This window comes from Suillus discolor, assembly GCF_016758755.1.
Source record: "Suillus discolor strain FC423 chromosome Unknown F5147scaffold_90, whole genome shotgun sequence".
NCBI classification, from domain to species: Eukaryota; Fungi; Basidiomycota; class Agaricomycetes; order Boletales; family Suillaceae; genus Suillus; species Suillus discolor.
In genome coordinates this window covers 119,944-135,190 of record NW_024541337.1, presented here as the reverse complement: position 1 = coordinate 135,190, position 15,247 = coordinate 119,944, and the positions used below count along the sequence as shown (strand labels likewise).

The following is a 15,247-nucleotide window of genomic DNA, read 5'->3' as shown; positions in this document are numbered from 1 at the left end:
CTTGAGGAATGTGATGGACGGTCCGGATAACTTGCTCTAATTCCGCTCTACGGACTTCAGGCTAAACAAGCCGGAGACTGACATGTTCGTCTAGATTTATCCAGCTTCGATAGGTGAACAATACTGGAACGATCATTTGTGGGAACTTGGCGTACCATAATTCTGACCATTCTAAGTTTCTAACCAGTAAAAGTCTCTTTGGATTCCGTCCATGCGAGACTGAGAGTGTGTCATCTCGATGTTCAATTGCATCATATGATAGCCACGCACGTGAGGAAAACTTTGACCTCGATCTTACCAAATAGGGAAGGCCACCCGGTGATAGTGATCTTCGACTTTGGACTTGACTTCAGCTGTAACTTTGCCTTGTGGTAATTTGTGCGTTACGACTTGTGGCATAAATTGGATACGTCATATACATAAAGTCAGTCTATGGCCTTACCATCTTGACACTCGCAGGGGACAAGGTGTTCACCTGATTCTCGAGGTTCTCTCTCTGTTCGCGGCATCCTCATCGAGTTCCAACACATAACCCGGTAACTTCAACATCAGCTGGGTATTTCATGCGACTCGATCGATGGTCAACCTATTGTACAGTGGGTCTAGAGCAATACAAATGAATAGAGGGCTCAACCGCTTGCTGACTATGAGTAGACGAGACTCGTAGGCTCGGAACGGACACTGTCGCTGCATTAGGACACCTTGTGCCTGGTGGCTACGCCAAGTAACTTTTGACTGCCACAGCATGCGCCGCATACAAGCAAGACTGGTTGATATACCCCTTCGTGTTTGCCACATATAGGTCGGGTGCCTCTCTTTCCAATAATCCTGATATCGGTGTCTGTGGCAGCCCTCCACATACGTGTTTCGTCATATTACACGCGTCACGCCACAAATAATCTGCCAGACCTCAGAATTCAATATCCAGCAGCAACGCGGTGACGTAAACACAGCATCCTGCTGTACAAGCCACCTCGGGAACTTTTGAACCGGATCTCCCTACTGACACGATACTATGCCACAACATTTTCCTGTCTTCTATTCTGGTTGCATCCATTCCTTTCTAACATGAAGCGGTAATTTCTTTTGTCCCACACGAAATTGATTGATGGCATCACAACGATAGGCTGCAAGTGCTGTATCGGGCGGTGCCAACACATTGCCGCAATGATGTCCACCATGATGTCATGCTCTCCATGCATTTCACGTACATGGTTCATCTTGGCGGTTGAACTATGTACAGGGTCGTGCATCAGAGAACGAGCAAATGAACACGCTGATTATTCCTCGCGACAAGGGTAGACTCCGAGATATTCCCCTGGGCAGCCATGCGCATGTATACTCCAAAGTGGAGGATCACCAATATTAAGCTCAAGCGCCCCGAGAGTTCGCAGCTTCATGCTCATACCCCGTTTCATCCTATACCAGCGCCCCCTTCTCTTGGCTATTCATGGCCGTTTGACCAAGACAGCGAAGGTGAGCGGGCAGAGGTTGTGACATCGACACTAGAACCTGGCTATTGGAGAGTACCACTGATGTGGCATTCTATATCGATGCAGAGATACCACATTTTGCGATGGCCCTCCCATTATACCAGTGATCTCGCTGATCCATGTACTTACAAGGACAACAGTCTCCGTCATCACGTCATGCGTGATTGCATGATCCAGTGTGGAGTAAGTATAAGGTCAAATATACCTCGCCGTTATCGAATATTCAAGTTGCCGGAAGAATTGAGGCCTCGAAGTTGGCACCAATCAACAAATAACTTGTCTCTCGTAAATTGCAATGTCAAAGGGTAATCGAAGACGACTGACGTACACGTCGATAGGTCCTAGTAAGGATCTGATTTACCTATCTTCTTGTACAATATTTTCTCGAGCCTCCTCGCCAATGCGTAGGTGATAACTCCTACCACAAACCCTACGAGCACACCAACGTCTCCACTGCCATGCCTCGCTACTGGTCCTACATACCAAGCTTGTGACATGAATGGAACAAGAGCTCCACATGCACACACGAAGGCCACTACCGCGGGGATACCGCTAGGCAAGAGAGCGTATGAAGCCCAAATCGTGATGGGGTATTGGTCCTCAGAAAATGATGCTCGTCGGAATAACATATGCTCTGTGAGTATTATCGCAGCGAATATTGATGACCAATATCCAATGATGTCTGAGAGATCAGCATGTTAGTGCGAACATTAGATACCGATATTTGGAACTTGTACTAAGCATGTCCACGAAGGTAGCATAGAACCTTTTGGCACCAATAATGGCCACTGGTATGAGGCTGGAATCCAAATCATGAGCATCGCTGAGGTTTGCATCGACTTGATAGTACTCACATTCCCTCTGACAGGAGGATATATACCCATCTAGGCACCGCAGCAAACCAGGTAGCAATAGCCATGAAACTGTTGCTCAACGTATATATCGGTGGTGCACATGCACTGGATATGCTGAGAGCGACCAAAACAGTCATAATTTTGCCAAATGCGCCTGTAGGTAACAAGACGCTGTGTAACAAGCCACCGACGGAAGAGCTGTTATCAAATCCTGCGTTCCAAGCAGGCACACTCGGAGCTGCTGCTGCGAATGCGGCACCCAGAACCTGACCAGTCACCTTTTCAAAAGAAAATTGTCAAAATGTAACTGATACAGACATCAATGGCTTACATTAGATACGAAGAACCCAAGATATGTGTAAATAAAAATTCTAGCACTATCAGAATGTCAAGTAGAGTCCTGGTGATGACCTGGGAAAGCTCACGAAGAAGCATCGGGGCTATGGTATACGCCATAATCAGGGATCATGGGACACCATCCAATAATGTTAGATGCGAGAAAGGACGCAAAAGACATGACATTAGCAGGTGTTGCTGGAGGGACGGGAGCCGATAGGTTTTCGCGTAGTTGTGGATAACCGACAGCCAACATGGCGATAAAGGCAATTACATTCGGGATCCAGGCGACACTTTCGTACCTATAAATCAAACATTCGCTCAGATTCTGGATGACTGGTATTGGAGTGTTCCCACCAATGGATGACGCGGTATCCACAGAAAGTAACCTTAAAATCTGTCATTTTTTGTGCAGCAGGAGCAGTTCTGACATACCACAAGAGATATGATACTGAGGATGACGATACCAAGGGTATCATCAAGTCGAGAAGACAAGCTAGCTATCGTTTGTCCGCCAATAATGCAGTTCAAAATAAGGAAGCCTTCCAAGGAGAGAACATTCAGAACGGCCGGTATGATGGCACCAAAATACCTTGATATCCGTCAGGGGATGATACTGGCAATCGGAAAAAGTTACTCACCCCCATGAAAACCTTGCTTGTACCATAGCTCGCATGCCAAGCTTTGGCCCGAAAACAGCGCTAGCACATTATGGAGTCCCTATAGATGTGTAAAGAATAGAAAGACTCACAAGAATCCTGGCAATAAACAACATCTAGCTGAAGGTCAATCGCTGCAGATCGAGATTTTGTGAATTGACTTACACCAGGTCAACAGTGACGATGATAGCTATGGAGTCACGAACTCCCAGGGAAAAAAATGCAGGGCCAGCGGTCCCACTGCTGAATCTGCAGGTGTTAGGTGAATCAGCGAATTGTACCAGAATTAAGACAGTACTGAAAACGCACCCCAGGATGTTCATGCAAGGGGAGAACCAGATGAAAAATAACTGGTACCATCGAGTGTCGAGACGTTCGTCTGCTGGCACCGGCGCGATGCTTATCCAAGAATCAGCAAAAATGCTAAGACAGGTATCACAACAACCCGGGCATCTCACTCACCCACGAGTTTCAATTCCATACCTAGAAAGTAACTGAGTAGTACGTCTAAGGAATCCTACCTGATCTGAGCGACCATTGTCCTCTATACTATCATCCCTGGTACGCTCATCAGAGAACACACTGGATCTGGAACGGTAGTTCAACGGACCTGTCCTGTTTCCGCTCCATCGTGTAAGACTGCATTGAGCGAGTAGGAATTGACCTGATTCAGGATAATTGACGTGCAACAGCGTCAGTGAGCCTGAGTGCCAGTGCCAGATGAGTCAGGCGAAAGTAAAGCGAGTAGGATCCGGCCCGGGATCATACTGGCACATCGAAACAGCATGATCTTTAATTGATCAATCAAGTTTCTCGATCTGTGTCATTCCCAAGCCTTCAAGTTAGGAACGACGCAGTATGATTCAAGATAGTAGTAGTACATGTCACACATGTTCCTCCGAGTCGCGTTCACGGGTACACCATCAAGAAAAGTCCCGGGCAAGGGCCGTGGACACTGGACAACTTGAAAATTTCAAGTTGCTTGCGGCAGTCAAAGTTATCTCATCAAGCCTTCCAACCGTGACTCGAGTCAGCCATTCTGTATTTACTTCCAGCAGGTGACCAGCACTATCAACTTACCCAAGCCATTGACTTCGGCCGTCATGCCTCCTCAGCGCCGCGCACCCATTGAATATGATTGTGATGCGTGTGGAGCTCATAATGTTGATGCTATTCGTTTGACGAGGCATCGAAACCAGTGCAAAGCAATGCGCACCAGAGCCCGCCGTGCCTACGAGAAGTGCGTACAGCTTTACGAAAAGCGTCTGGCAGCCAAAGTGCGTGCAAAGGTGGAGAAATTAGCCTCTGTCAGGGCTGCGGCATCGCATCCAATGCCAACCACTCAAACACTCACAGGCCGCACTACCAGTGGCAATCATAGCTATTGCAGGGACTTGGCGGATTTGGGCGAAGGTTCTGTGAGTACCGTGCATTTCAAGTTGGATCGCGCTGGGCATACTGATTTTAATTATTTCCTATCAGTCAAAGGGCCCTTTCACTCCGAGTTATCCGGTCCCTGAGCCTCTACCAAGATTGACACCTCCGCTGCCCCATACCCCATCATTCTTACTCGAACACCACACGGACGCTAGTACCTGTGTTCAGGAAGACGTGCATGACTTCGACATGTGCTATGCCCCGCAGTCGCCCCCTCCACAAAACCCCTCCGTTGCTCAAATTCCCCTGATTCCGCCGTCACAGATCAAACGGATACGAAAACCGGCTAGAGTCAGAGCGGACTCCCAGTCATCTGCGGCAGATGACTCTGAAGATGGCCATCTCACAAAATCGTGCGTAAGTGCTTTCGTGAGCAGTGCTGATTGTGACGTACTATTGTCTCCTAGCGTGAAAAAAGACTCGGATCCCATGAAATCAAAAGGCCGAATATTTGGCCGGATTGGTGAGATGTGGCGGCCATTTGCCAGTATACTGGATGATAGTTTGGGCCGGGAGCCCGATGACGATGCCCAGGCTTACACAACTATGTCAGTTTGCTACATTTTTGCGTTCATTTGTTTACGTTGTTTCGTCAGCCAAAACATCCACTACGAGATTTACCGGGAGCTTGTCAAAATAGCTCCTGGTATTCCCGATGAAATTAGGCGTCTTGGAGCTCAAGGCACTGCGACCATGAGCGCTAAGGTTCGTGAATGTTTGAGCAATCGATATCTTGCTGACCAGTTGACGTACTAGTTGGAAGCTGGTCGACGTGGCTCCCGCAGCGAAGACATAAATTCTATGAAGGACAAGATTGGCCGGTGGCGCACTTTTGTACCACCTTACAATCCTGACAATTGATCCATGCTCGGTTTCAAGCATCCTGACTGCGGAAAGCTTTTGTGCCCTGCAAGTTTGGACTGGAATGATTCAAGGCATGTAGCTTACTGTCACGCTTCTAGCATACTGAAACTACCGGCAGCGTTCGCAAATTTGCGCGACGGCATTACGAAAGCGAGGCCCGATGATTTCCCGCTATTCCTTTACTCAGACGAGCAAGTAGATACTGAGGATCTTTTCCATGGCTTCCTACGGAATATGATTCTTGTTAAGGCTGGTGACGCTCACGTTTGTTTCATTTCAAAGCTGAGCGTGTTTCGTATAGGGATATCTTCACGTCTTTCGCGGCCCAAGTACCGCGACGAATTCAGCACGATCAGGCACACGCAAAGGCAATGCAGCCACTCACTCCATTAATAAGGTTTCTGTTCCTTCCATAGCTTATATTGCCACACTGGTGAGTCGCAACTTGGACAACTTTTGACTCTGTACCCTGATATGAATTTATCAATCCTGTTTAGATCCGTTTTGTGCTTTCCGATCAACCGACGTTCAGCGCTGGAGGGACTTCTGGTCACTGGCCATATCGGACATTCTATCGCACACTTCTGGAGGTTGTCAGTATCATGGATTCTCACGAGCGAGAGGATCTGTTAAATTGGTGGAACGAGTGCGTCATCTTACTCCCGTTTTCACACTATCCCAACATTTATGTAGCAAAATCTATGCTGACTTCGCGGACCTTGAGGAGGAAAACGACGGCGTGTTGAGTATGGCTGCTCGGATGAAAGCCCAAGCTACCGCGAGTATTTCGGGGTCACGGCCAAGGCCCAGGCCAGTGGCTGTCAACCGTGAAAATCGTGACAATGTGCTGGAATCAATTGGTACGAGCTAGAGCCAGCGAGATGGTTGTCAGTTTGTACTATCATATGCTCAATAATGTGTTTTATTTGGTTTACATTCTATGGGTATTGTAAGCCTCGAGTGACATTCCAATTTCGCGACACTATGGTAGGTTGATTTTATGGGTGTTGTAAGCCTCGAGTGATATTCCAAATTTCGCGACACTATGGTAGGTTGATTGCAAGTGAATTGCAAGAACGACACATATGTACCAGAATTCCGTTAACGATCACATATCTGTATAACTATTGCACGTATTGCAGCTACATTGCAACGGAGTTATAACGTAGGTGGACAAATGGCGGGTGCTCCTAGGCGATTGCAACGATTGGCAGTTGGAACTTGATTACGAGCGCTTGGCAAAATCCGGAGTTTCTCCCTGATGACCGTGACATGACATGTCGATATCATAAACTAGTATTCAATATTCATTTTCCGAAAACTATTTTATCTCTTCAGGGTCACAGAACAGTTCATGTACACGCATACTGTTTACCTTAAAAACAACTACTACTAGGCATCCGACTTATTCATCTTTTTGTACCACAGTTTTTCGAAACCCCTTGCCAATGCGTATGTTATAGCCCCCACCACAAACCCTACGTATACCCCAACATCTCCACTGCCATGCCTGGCCACTGGTCCTACATACCAAGCCTGCGACATGAATGGAACAAGGGCTCCACAGCCGCACGCGAAGGCCACGACCGCGGGAATACCGCTAGGCAAAAGAGTATATGAAGCCCAAGTCGTGATAGGATATTGATCCTCAGAAAACGAGGCTCGCCGAAATAACACGTGTTCTGTAAGAATAATCGCAGCAAATACTGACGACCAGTATCCGATGAGATCTGAGGAGTCAGCATTTTAGTGATAGTGACAGATATCGCGATATTCGGGACTCGTACCGAGGATGTCAACGACAGTGTTATAAAACTTTTTGGCGCCAATAATGGCTACTGGTATCAGACTTCAACACAAATAATGAGTGTCACGGGAATTCGCGACGCTGAAGATACTTACACTGCTTCAGAGATGAGAATATATATCCATCTAGGTATTCCAGCAAACCACGGAGCCATAGTCATGAAACTGGTGCTAAACGTATACATATTTGGTGCACAAATGCTGGGTATACTGAGAGCCACCAGAGTGACAAGAATTTTTCCAAATGCGCCTGTAGGTAGCAGCACACTGTATAACAAGCCACCGACGGAAGAGCTGTTGTTAAATCCTGCATTCCAAACAGGCACGTTAGGAGCTGCGGCTGCGAACGCAGCACCGAGAGTATGGCAAGCCACCTTTTCAAGATGTTACGATGATGCTGGTAACAGTACGTAGGGACTTACATTAGAAGTGAAAAACGCGATATACGTGTAGAGAAAAAGTCTTGTACTATAAGGATGTTAACGAGAGCCTGTGAGTGGTCTGAGGGAACTTACGAAGAAGCAGCAGGGCTGTGGTATACACCATAGTCGGGGGTCACGGTACACCAGCTGATAATGCTAGATGTGAGGATAGACGAAAAAGAGATAACCTCAGCGACAGTTGCTTGAGAAACAGGGGTTGATTGGTTGTCGCGTAGTTGTGGATAACCGACACCCAGCATGGTGATAAGAGCAATCACATTTGGGATCCAGGCGATACTTTCGTACCTAGAATCAAAATTGGATCACAATTATATGAATAGTACATGGTCAAGTGATCCCACCAATGAATGACGCGGTATCCACAGAAAGTGACCTGTGAAGCTTGACATTTTGATGCGATACCAACAAATTTGACGTACCACAAGAGTTATGACAGCAATGATAACGATACCAAGAGTATCATCAAGGTGAGAAGACAGGCTTGCGAGCGCTTGTCCACCAATGATGCAGCCCAGGACAAGGAAGCCTTGCAGGGAGAAAACATTTAAAACGGCCGGTATGATGGCACCGAAATACCTTGATATCTGTCAGGCAATGATACTGGCAATCGGAAAAACAACTCACCCCCATGAGAACCTTGCCTGTACCATAGCTCGCGTGCCAAGCTTTGGCCCAAAAACAGCACTATACATTCATCAGTTCCAAGAAACGTCCAGATAATAATATTTAAGCTCACGAGAACGCAGGCAACAAGCAGACCCTAGTTATAATTCACACCAGTTTATTGTCGTATCAACTATTGGCACTTACACCAGGTCAACAACGACAATGATGATTATAGAATCATTAACTCCCAGGGAAAAAAATGCAGGTCCCACAGTGCCAACGCTGAATCTGTAGATGTCAAGTGACTCAGCAGATAGCAAGAGAGTCGAAAGTTGAGTCAGGACTTGTAACGCACGTCCCGATATTCATATTAACAGAAAACCATACGAAAAACATTTGGTACCATCGAGTGTCTATGCGTTCCTCTGCTGGTACCGGGGCGATGCTGATCCGAGTAACAGGTAGAAATGCTTTCAAGTTAGACATTGGAGATATCATAACGGCACCATCTCACTCACCCATGAGTTTCAATTCCATATCGAGAGAGTAACTGGGTGGCACGTCTGAGAAACCCTGTATAATACTGACCGCCCTCCAGATCATTGCCCACAGGCTTATCAGAGGCCAAGTCCGGTGTCACAGAACTGGAGCGGGACTCTCCCTGTTTCTGTTCCACAAACTCGGACTGCATTGTGAGTAACGATTGACCTGAATTTCTGCTTGGATGTAGTACGCGTCGTGAGGGTACTAGCTGGGTTGTAGTTGCCGTTATGCCGCAGTTGTTTTGAAGTCTAACTGTTTGGAGCATTCTTAAATCGGATCCGGTTTGATGAAAGCCTCGCCTAACGACCAATGCTATGATGTCGGCGCTTGTTGAGTACCTGGAACCCGGAAGAAACAGGACCGCGTGGCTCACAGGTCAGAAACGCAGTAAGTAAATTTTAGGATCATAATAGTGCATTTACTTTGCAAACGATGATGCATATAGACGACATACATGCTGATTCGCCACATCCCTCCGGGCATCCCAGGACCTCCATCAGTTACCAGGGAGAAGTCAACAGAATGCAAACCATATAAAGATAACATTCAATGGCTTGTGAGATGATGATCCGCATCATGAGCCAAAATCTCAAGATGTTGCGGCTCGGAAAGCCCCGCACGTACGACACGAGGCAATGACATTAATGACCCATAGGATACTGCTTCAACACCGATAGGCGCGCTCGAAAAACCCAAAATACTTGGCACTGCGTATGAAGTCAAAAAAACGCTGGATGCAGGACAAAGAGAAGGAGAGGAATCAGCCAAGGATGACTAAGACGTCCGGAACCGGGATTAATTGAAACCGGCCCTGTGTGATCGGTACGACAGACATCCGGTCCTGGGACTAAGCTGCTAACGAGAGCTACTTCTGAGCGGGCTGACTCGGAGTAGCAAGTTAGACTTGCATCACCTTCTCTCTTCTACCGCATCCAACCATCTGCCAACTTTGTAATGGAGGTCAAATCAACAGCCGTTAAGCAGCACTCTCACCTGTCTTCGGATAGGACTTGGGTGGACCTTTTTCCTTCCCAAATACGACTTTACCTCTATCTAGCATGAATTCACAACCCTGCTGGAACACTTTTGCTGTTCTATCCATACGGTAAGCAGCTTTTGTGGCGTTGGTTTATTTGCCGTTGACTTGAGCAATAATAATTAGCATGGTCGGTCACCATGGCTTGCTACGCCCATAGCATGCCCGTCTCGACGGTGTAGACATGTTGGGTTGTTCCTTGTTGCTGCCCAAGTGTTCCACTCCGCTGGCTGTGTGATCAATGACATGTGGGACAAAGACGTTGACGCTGCCATTCGTAAGTGGTACATTCAGTCAAGTGGTGGCTCCCAATAACACTTTCACTGCCAGCGCGAACAAGCACACGTCCCTTGGCTTCGGGTGATGTCTCAATGTTCGGTAGATTTTTCGCCAAGAATACTTATGGGCGCGAAATACTTACCAATGTTGCACAATATCTCAAGGCAACACCAATCGAGAAACGCATGCGTACTGACAAGGAGCACTTGAGTGCACTTGTGGGCTTAGTATGTGTTTTCCTCATTACACCATTATGAATGACAACTCTGGTTGCTCATAGATCGACGCCCGTGCCAGTCTCTTTCGTGGAAATATCAAGGATGCAGCCTGCAAGAACATTGCAGGCTACTTTCGGCTCGGCCTGAACTGCAGTGCCATCCTCGAGTGCCTTCTTCCGGATCATCTATACATTTTCCCGCAGACCTTTGACGTTTGTTTTCGTTTTTAGCACAGTTTTAACAAGTAGTTAGTTCCAATTGAAACCTAATTGATTTGAACATCGTGTGTGATATTAAGCCTGAAAAAACACGTCCAGTACAGCTACAGGATGCTCATAACTTTCAGTGGGATGCTACAAAACTTTCAATAATTAGCTCTAGGATCGTAAAATTAGTGCTAATTAGCAGGGCACATCATCTAATTCATATAATTAGTGAAAGTTGGACTAATTTTCGAAAATTTGTGAACTTTGTGGGGGCTATCGGGCAGCAGTTTCGGTGAGAGCGTGAGAGAGAATGTTTGCATTGACTGGATGCAGATAGCTATTTGGGCGGAGCCGCGAGAGGGGCACCCGGCCCCGATAGCGGCCCAAACCTGTGCAAGAGTGAGCCGAGGTGGGCTGCGAATCCCAAGGAAGTAGGAATGAATGCGACGCAGCGAAGGAAGCCTCCGATCCCCACAGTCGTAGGAGCTGAAGAGCGACGCAATGAGGTGAGGAAACAAGGAGCATGATAGAAAAGGTAGCTCAGCAAGAGGTAGTGTAGCACGAGGCAGCTTGGTGAGAGGTAGCTTGATGAGAGGTAGCAGGTAAGAGGTAGCATGGCGGCATCGCCGAAGTGAAAGCGTGGCAGCATCGCCGAAGAGGAAGCGAGGCATCCGCATAAGTAAAATGCGGGCAAAAGCAATATTGGGAGGGCAAAAGCGGTACTTAGGGATAGCTCACCACATGAAATTGTGGACGCTAGGTGGAAGTCCCTTCCACTTATCAGGTTTTTCTGCCTCAGCGGACTGAGAAAACCCGACGAGAGTTTGCAGTTGCAAACTTCCTGCATGGGTAAACATGAGAGAGCGGTGCTGCAGCACCCTGTGAAGCTCCCGACCCATGGCCAACTTCCCCGCCGGACTTGTCTTCATTGTATGCGGATGCATACAAGGATCCGAGCCTTCAGAGCTCACCGAGTTGGCAGCATAGGACCGGGAATAGACCAGGTTCCGAAATTAGAAAGTCGGTAGTCGAAGTTCCAGGCCGAGATTTGAGATCCGAGAAAGACTGGTGAAAGTGCGAGAAAGAAACAACAGCAAGAGACAGATGATGAGAAAGAAAGGGAAATGGTGAGAAAAGAAAAGCAGAAGGCAGCAGCCAGGCAGGACTCAGGAGCCTGCTGGAGTGTGGCCGAGTACGACGTACGGATTTGAATTTGAATTTTTATATTTGGCCATCTACGCTAACATAACGGAGACTGTCAAGAGCAGTCACACATCAACAGTTTAAATCGTCGTTCAAGCATCGTTTTATGATCCCTATTTAGTATGGTCTCGGACGAGCTGTATTTAGCATGTAACTAGACCAAAAATGTGTGCAACGGAGAACAAATGCAACAAGCGAGGAAGCGAGGAAATGATTGTCACTATCAGCGTGAAATCAGTCCGGATTATCATTGATTAGATGCGGGCAGTGGGTATGGTACAAATCTACTACTAATGCTAAACTCGTTTGCGAACCTCCTGCTGTACAGCCGCGAACCTTTCACGCAAAGTATCTGAAGGATGAATAGTTGTAGTAATGTAGTTCATGATCTCGTGGTAAGCATCATCAAAAATAGAGGAATTTACAGAGAAATCAACGAAATGACCAGTACGATGGGCATATAGCACGCAGCGGATTGTTGCGCCACATGCTGCGAACAAACGATCGAGTGGGCCCTTTACAATGTCCGATAATCCGTCTTTCAAAAGGTCAATGACCATGTTGATGAGAACTTCGTTCTCCAGTAATCGTCGAACCTCCGTGTCACCCATGCTCTGTGGCCGAGTGAGCGACACCCTACTGAATTGACGGAGACTGTCACCTCTTCAATATGGTGAAGGTATCTCGAATCCTCTAGTAGAACACTGACTCTATCTCGCCCATGCGCTGACTCATCCTGTTCCGAAAACAGTGGCAGGCGCAGACCATAGCCAACTGGAACTGTTTTCATCGCGTAAGCTTTGAACCCGCGTCGCATATCTGCTATTGCGGCCACCATAAAATTGTTGATACCCTTGATATCCTCGATTTCCGCTATGACCTCAGTATCAGTACATTTGAGATTCGGAAAGCAATGAAACACACCTTGACCAAATTGTTCAATTTTCGTGGCTTGCAACGCATTGCGTATCATCTTATCGCGAAGCTCATCATTCGGGGCACCATCTGTTTCCGCATCCATGTTCAGTAGAAGCGCCCGAAGCTTACTCTTTGCGGTTTCTTTCAACTTTCGGGCTGATTTCGTCGAGAGCTTTATGCGAGTCGAAATGGGCGGGTCCACAATTGACCCAGACCCCTCGGGCAAATCAGGTGCAGCGGCAGGATCAGCTGACAGTAGCTCTGGCGTGGGAGGAAGTCTCGCATTACGTCGTCGTCTCCCGCTGTCGGAGACATGTTTTTGAGTCTGTATATCATAGGTAAACACTCAAAAACGAACACTCAAATATAACTTACTCGAATAACACCCTGGGTTCTCTCCCCACGGATGTTCTCTCCCAAGTGAAGGGGGGCCAGAGCGACAAGCCGCGCGGCCCCCCATGGGGCCAAAGACCCATTTCCGACCAAATCTGGTTGTGATGGCTGCCTTGACGATGGTTCGTGGAGGAGGGCAAATGCGCCAGCATATGCGTCGGCTAATGCTCTATCCTCGTCCCGATGGTGCATGGGCGGGGGTTGCTGATGGTGCATGGGTGGGGGTTGCTGATGGTGCATGGGCGGGGGTTGCTGATGGTGCATGAGTGGGTTGTGCTGATGGTGCATGGGCGGGTGCTGATGGTGCATGGGCGGGTGCTGCTGATGATGCATGGGTGGGGGTTGCTGATGGTGCATGACCAGGGGGTGCTGATGGTGCATGGCCGGGGGTTGCTGATGGTGCATGAGCGGAGCTTGGTGTTGAGGCTGGGAATATTGCGGCGGTGGGGGTTGATGGTAATGGGGCTCAAGTTGTGCATGATGCTGCTGTGAGATGGGCATCTGAATGCGATGTTCTGCGGGTGTCGTTGCGCGATCACCAGGTAAGGCGAGTTGATTGGCGACCGACTGGCCACTGGGATTAAGGTCCGAGTGAATCCCTGGCCGAAAACCCTTCTATAGATTGATCAGTAAGCATCGGCGACAGGATTGCAATTCCAACACGTACCCTTGCAGCGTTGGGCTTTCGCCTACCAGTAGATCTTGCTGATGGCGGAGGGGGGTCCATTGATGTCGTGGTGCTAGTCAAGTGTTGCTTACAGTTAGTTAGTCACAACTTGTCAGCGAGCGCAAACTTTATCATATCATCGATCGATGAAATACAACTCCTACTATTCAATCCGATATAGTACAGTGTACAGATGGGAAATTTCATGAATAGAATGGTACCAAGAAAGGATTATCGATGGCTGCGTCTGACGGCACTTGTGAGCAATGATCAATCTGAGAAGGTAAGCTTGTGAGTTATTTGTATAATCTAGGGAGATAGAGCTTTCTACCTTCCAATTCGGCGTCAGAATAATCGGAATCGTCGGATCGTTCCCCATTGTCAGCCTCCTCCTCATCTTGCTCATACTCCGTGTCACTACTGTTTGGAAGCCTGTGAGAGACATATTTTGTTGCGAGTGGTGATACAGATGAAATTTGATAGAGCTGCTCATCAGCCGTAGCTAGGGAATCGAGCTCAGAATCGTGCGATTCCTCCAGGTATTCAGCATCCTGCTGTAGAGCCGGAAGATCTCGTCCCACTAAGAGCTTCTCGAAGAGGCGATAATCCGACTCTGCCATTTTCAGTCGCTTCTTCTCCTTCCGCTCAAATGCTTTGAGGAGTAGCTTGTTGTATTCTACCTCTTGGATCTCCCAACCGAGTTGCTTGACCTTGTGACGGTGGTTTTCTCGCGCAGCATGTTTGGCGTGTGCTGCCAACGTTATCGTGTCACTTGACAAAGACGAGAGACCACGCAAGAAAATGTCCCGCCCCTGCAATAGTTGAATAAAAATCATCAGTTCCTGAAAACAAGGGCCTACTTACCTTTATGGCATCAGTAAGTTTGATGTCAGGGGTTCCTCGGATTCCCTTCAGGGCAAAGCGCAGCTCCAGTTGGGTACTAGGAGCACCACGATGCAGGTATGGGTGACTCCTGCTTGCAGGTCGCATTCCACGCCGGGAACTGCGAGTGCTGCCAATAAGTGAATTGGCATCAGAATGGGTTGAAACCGGAGAGGAGGTCTCTGAGCGCAGGGAGGGGGGCTCAAGGGACGTGAGACCTGTGGTCAAAGTTATGACCTTCCCTTCAGTTATTTTGGAAGGGTCAGGAGTTTGGAGGGAGTCCACTCGAGTTCGACCACTGGAACCCGATGTTGTAGACGCAGACGATGAAAGAACGTCATTGAAAGAACCTGGAGTCATAGAAATATAATCTGTTATCTCTGCAGTGGTGAGTGTAGTACAGC

The 15,247-nt window shown here is 47.9% G+C and overlaps 5 protein-coding genes across 5 annotated transcripts; 1 reads left to right on the top strand and 4 right to left on the bottom strand.

Annotated features, from left to right (window-relative positions):
* Positions 1-1,747: 1,747 nt before the first annotated feature.
* Positions 1,748-4,465, bottom strand: F5147DRAFT_722392 (cytosine-purine permease). The gene is made up of 13 exons (XM_041438911.1): positions 3,953-4,465; positions 3,805-3,900; positions 3,652-3,741; positions 3,508-3,591; positions 3,435-3,458; positions 3,325-3,384; positions 3,119-3,275; positions 3,041-3,072; positions 2,773-2,985; positions 2,679-2,724; positions 2,348-2,625; positions 2,231-2,292; positions 1,748-2,175 (listed from the first exon to the last, which is right to left on the bottom strand). Exons 1-13 carry the CDS (start codon positions 3,985-3,987, stop codon positions 1,835-1,837), a joined length of 1,518 nt encoding a protein of 505 aa, XP_041286901.1. The 5' UTR covers positions 3,988-4,465; the 3' UTR covers positions 1,748-1,834.
* Positions 4,321-6,633, top strand: F5147DRAFT_840648 (uncharacterized protein). The gene is made up of 8 exons (XM_041444314.1): positions 4,321-4,760; positions 4,825-5,132; positions 5,187-5,484; positions 5,536-5,613; positions 5,659-5,907; positions 5,945-6,076; positions 6,141-6,289; positions 6,337-6,633. Exons 1-8 carry the CDS (start codon positions 4,446-4,448, stop codon positions 6,512-6,514), a joined length of 1,707 nt encoding a protein of 568 aa, XP_041286900.1. The 5' UTR covers positions 4,321-4,445; the 3' UTR covers positions 6,515-6,633.
* A 343-nt stretch (positions 6,634-6,976) lies between these two features.
* On the bottom strand, positions 6,977-9,189 carry F5147DRAFT_840647 (cytosine-purine permease; the record flags this gene model as incomplete). Its single annotated transcript, XM_041444313.1, has 12 exons — positions 6,977-7,373; positions 7,431-7,492; positions 7,546-7,823; positions 7,872-7,917; positions 7,965-8,177; positions 8,234-8,265; positions 8,312-8,468; positions 8,517-8,576; positions 8,629-8,652; positions 8,703-8,786; positions 8,854-8,943; positions 9,017-9,189. 12 exons carry the CDS (start codon positions 9,187-9,189, stop codon positions 7,036-7,038), a joined length of 1,557 nt encoding a protein of 518 aa, XP_041286899.1. The 3' UTR covers positions 6,977-7,035.
* Positions 9,190-10,902: 1,713 nt separating this feature from the next.
* Positions 10,903-11,935, bottom strand: F5147DRAFT_722372 (uncharacterized protein). Its single transcript, XM_041438910.1, has one exon. It carries the CDS (start codon positions 11,455-11,457, stop codon positions 10,993-10,995), a length of 465 nt encoding a protein of 154 aa, XP_041286898.1. The 5' UTR covers positions 11,458-11,935; the 3' UTR covers positions 10,903-10,992.
* Positions 11,936-12,279: 344 nt separating this feature from the next.
* On the bottom strand, positions 12,280-15,203 carry F5147DRAFT_764151 (uncharacterized protein; the record flags this gene model as incomplete). The annotated part of the gene is made up of 7 exons (XM_041440689.1): positions 12,280-12,597; positions 12,693-12,856; positions 12,908-13,226; positions 13,277-13,909; positions 13,962-13,999; positions 14,293-14,773; positions 14,826-15,203. 7 exons carry the CDS (start codon positions 15,201-15,203, stop codon positions 12,280-12,282), a joined length of 2,331 nt encoding a protein of 776 aa, XP_041286897.1.
* Positions 15,204-15,247: the final 44 nt, after the last annotated feature.

What these genes read in the sequence shown, in the direction of transcription:
- F5147DRAFT_722392 (XM_041438911.1), bottom strand. Translation starts at nt 3,987, where the DNA reads ATGCAGTCTTACACGATGGAGCGGAAACAGGACAG. An exon ending in ATGGAGCGGAAACAGGACAG is followed by an intron (nt 3,901 to 3,952) that starts GTCCGTTGAACT and finishes TGAGCGTACCAG; the next exon opens with GGATGATAGTATAGAGGACA. An exon ending in TGTTTATTGCCAGGATTCTT is followed by an intron (nt 3,385 to 3,434) that starts GTGAGTCTTTCT and finishes ATAATGTGCTAG; the next exon opens with CGCTGTTTTCGGGCCAAAGC.
- F5147DRAFT_722372 (XM_041438910.1), bottom strand. Translation starts at nt 11,457, where the DNA reads ATGCGGATGCCTCGCTTCCTCTTCGGCGATGCTGCCACGCTTTCACTT.
- F5147DRAFT_840648 (XM_041444314.1), top strand. Translation starts at nt 4,446, where the DNA reads ATGCCTCCTCAGCGCCGCGCACCCATTGAATATGATTGTGATGCGTGT. An exon ending in CTGCGACCATGAGCGCTAAG is followed by an intron (nt 5,485 to 5,535) that starts GTTCGTGAATGT and finishes TTGACGTACTAG; the next exon opens with TTGGAAGCTGGTCGACGTGG. An exon ending in TTGGCCGGTGGCGCACTTTT is followed by an intron (nt 5,614 to 5,658) that starts GTACCACCTTAC and finishes CTCGGTTTCAAG; the next exon opens with CATCCTGACTGCGGAAAGCT.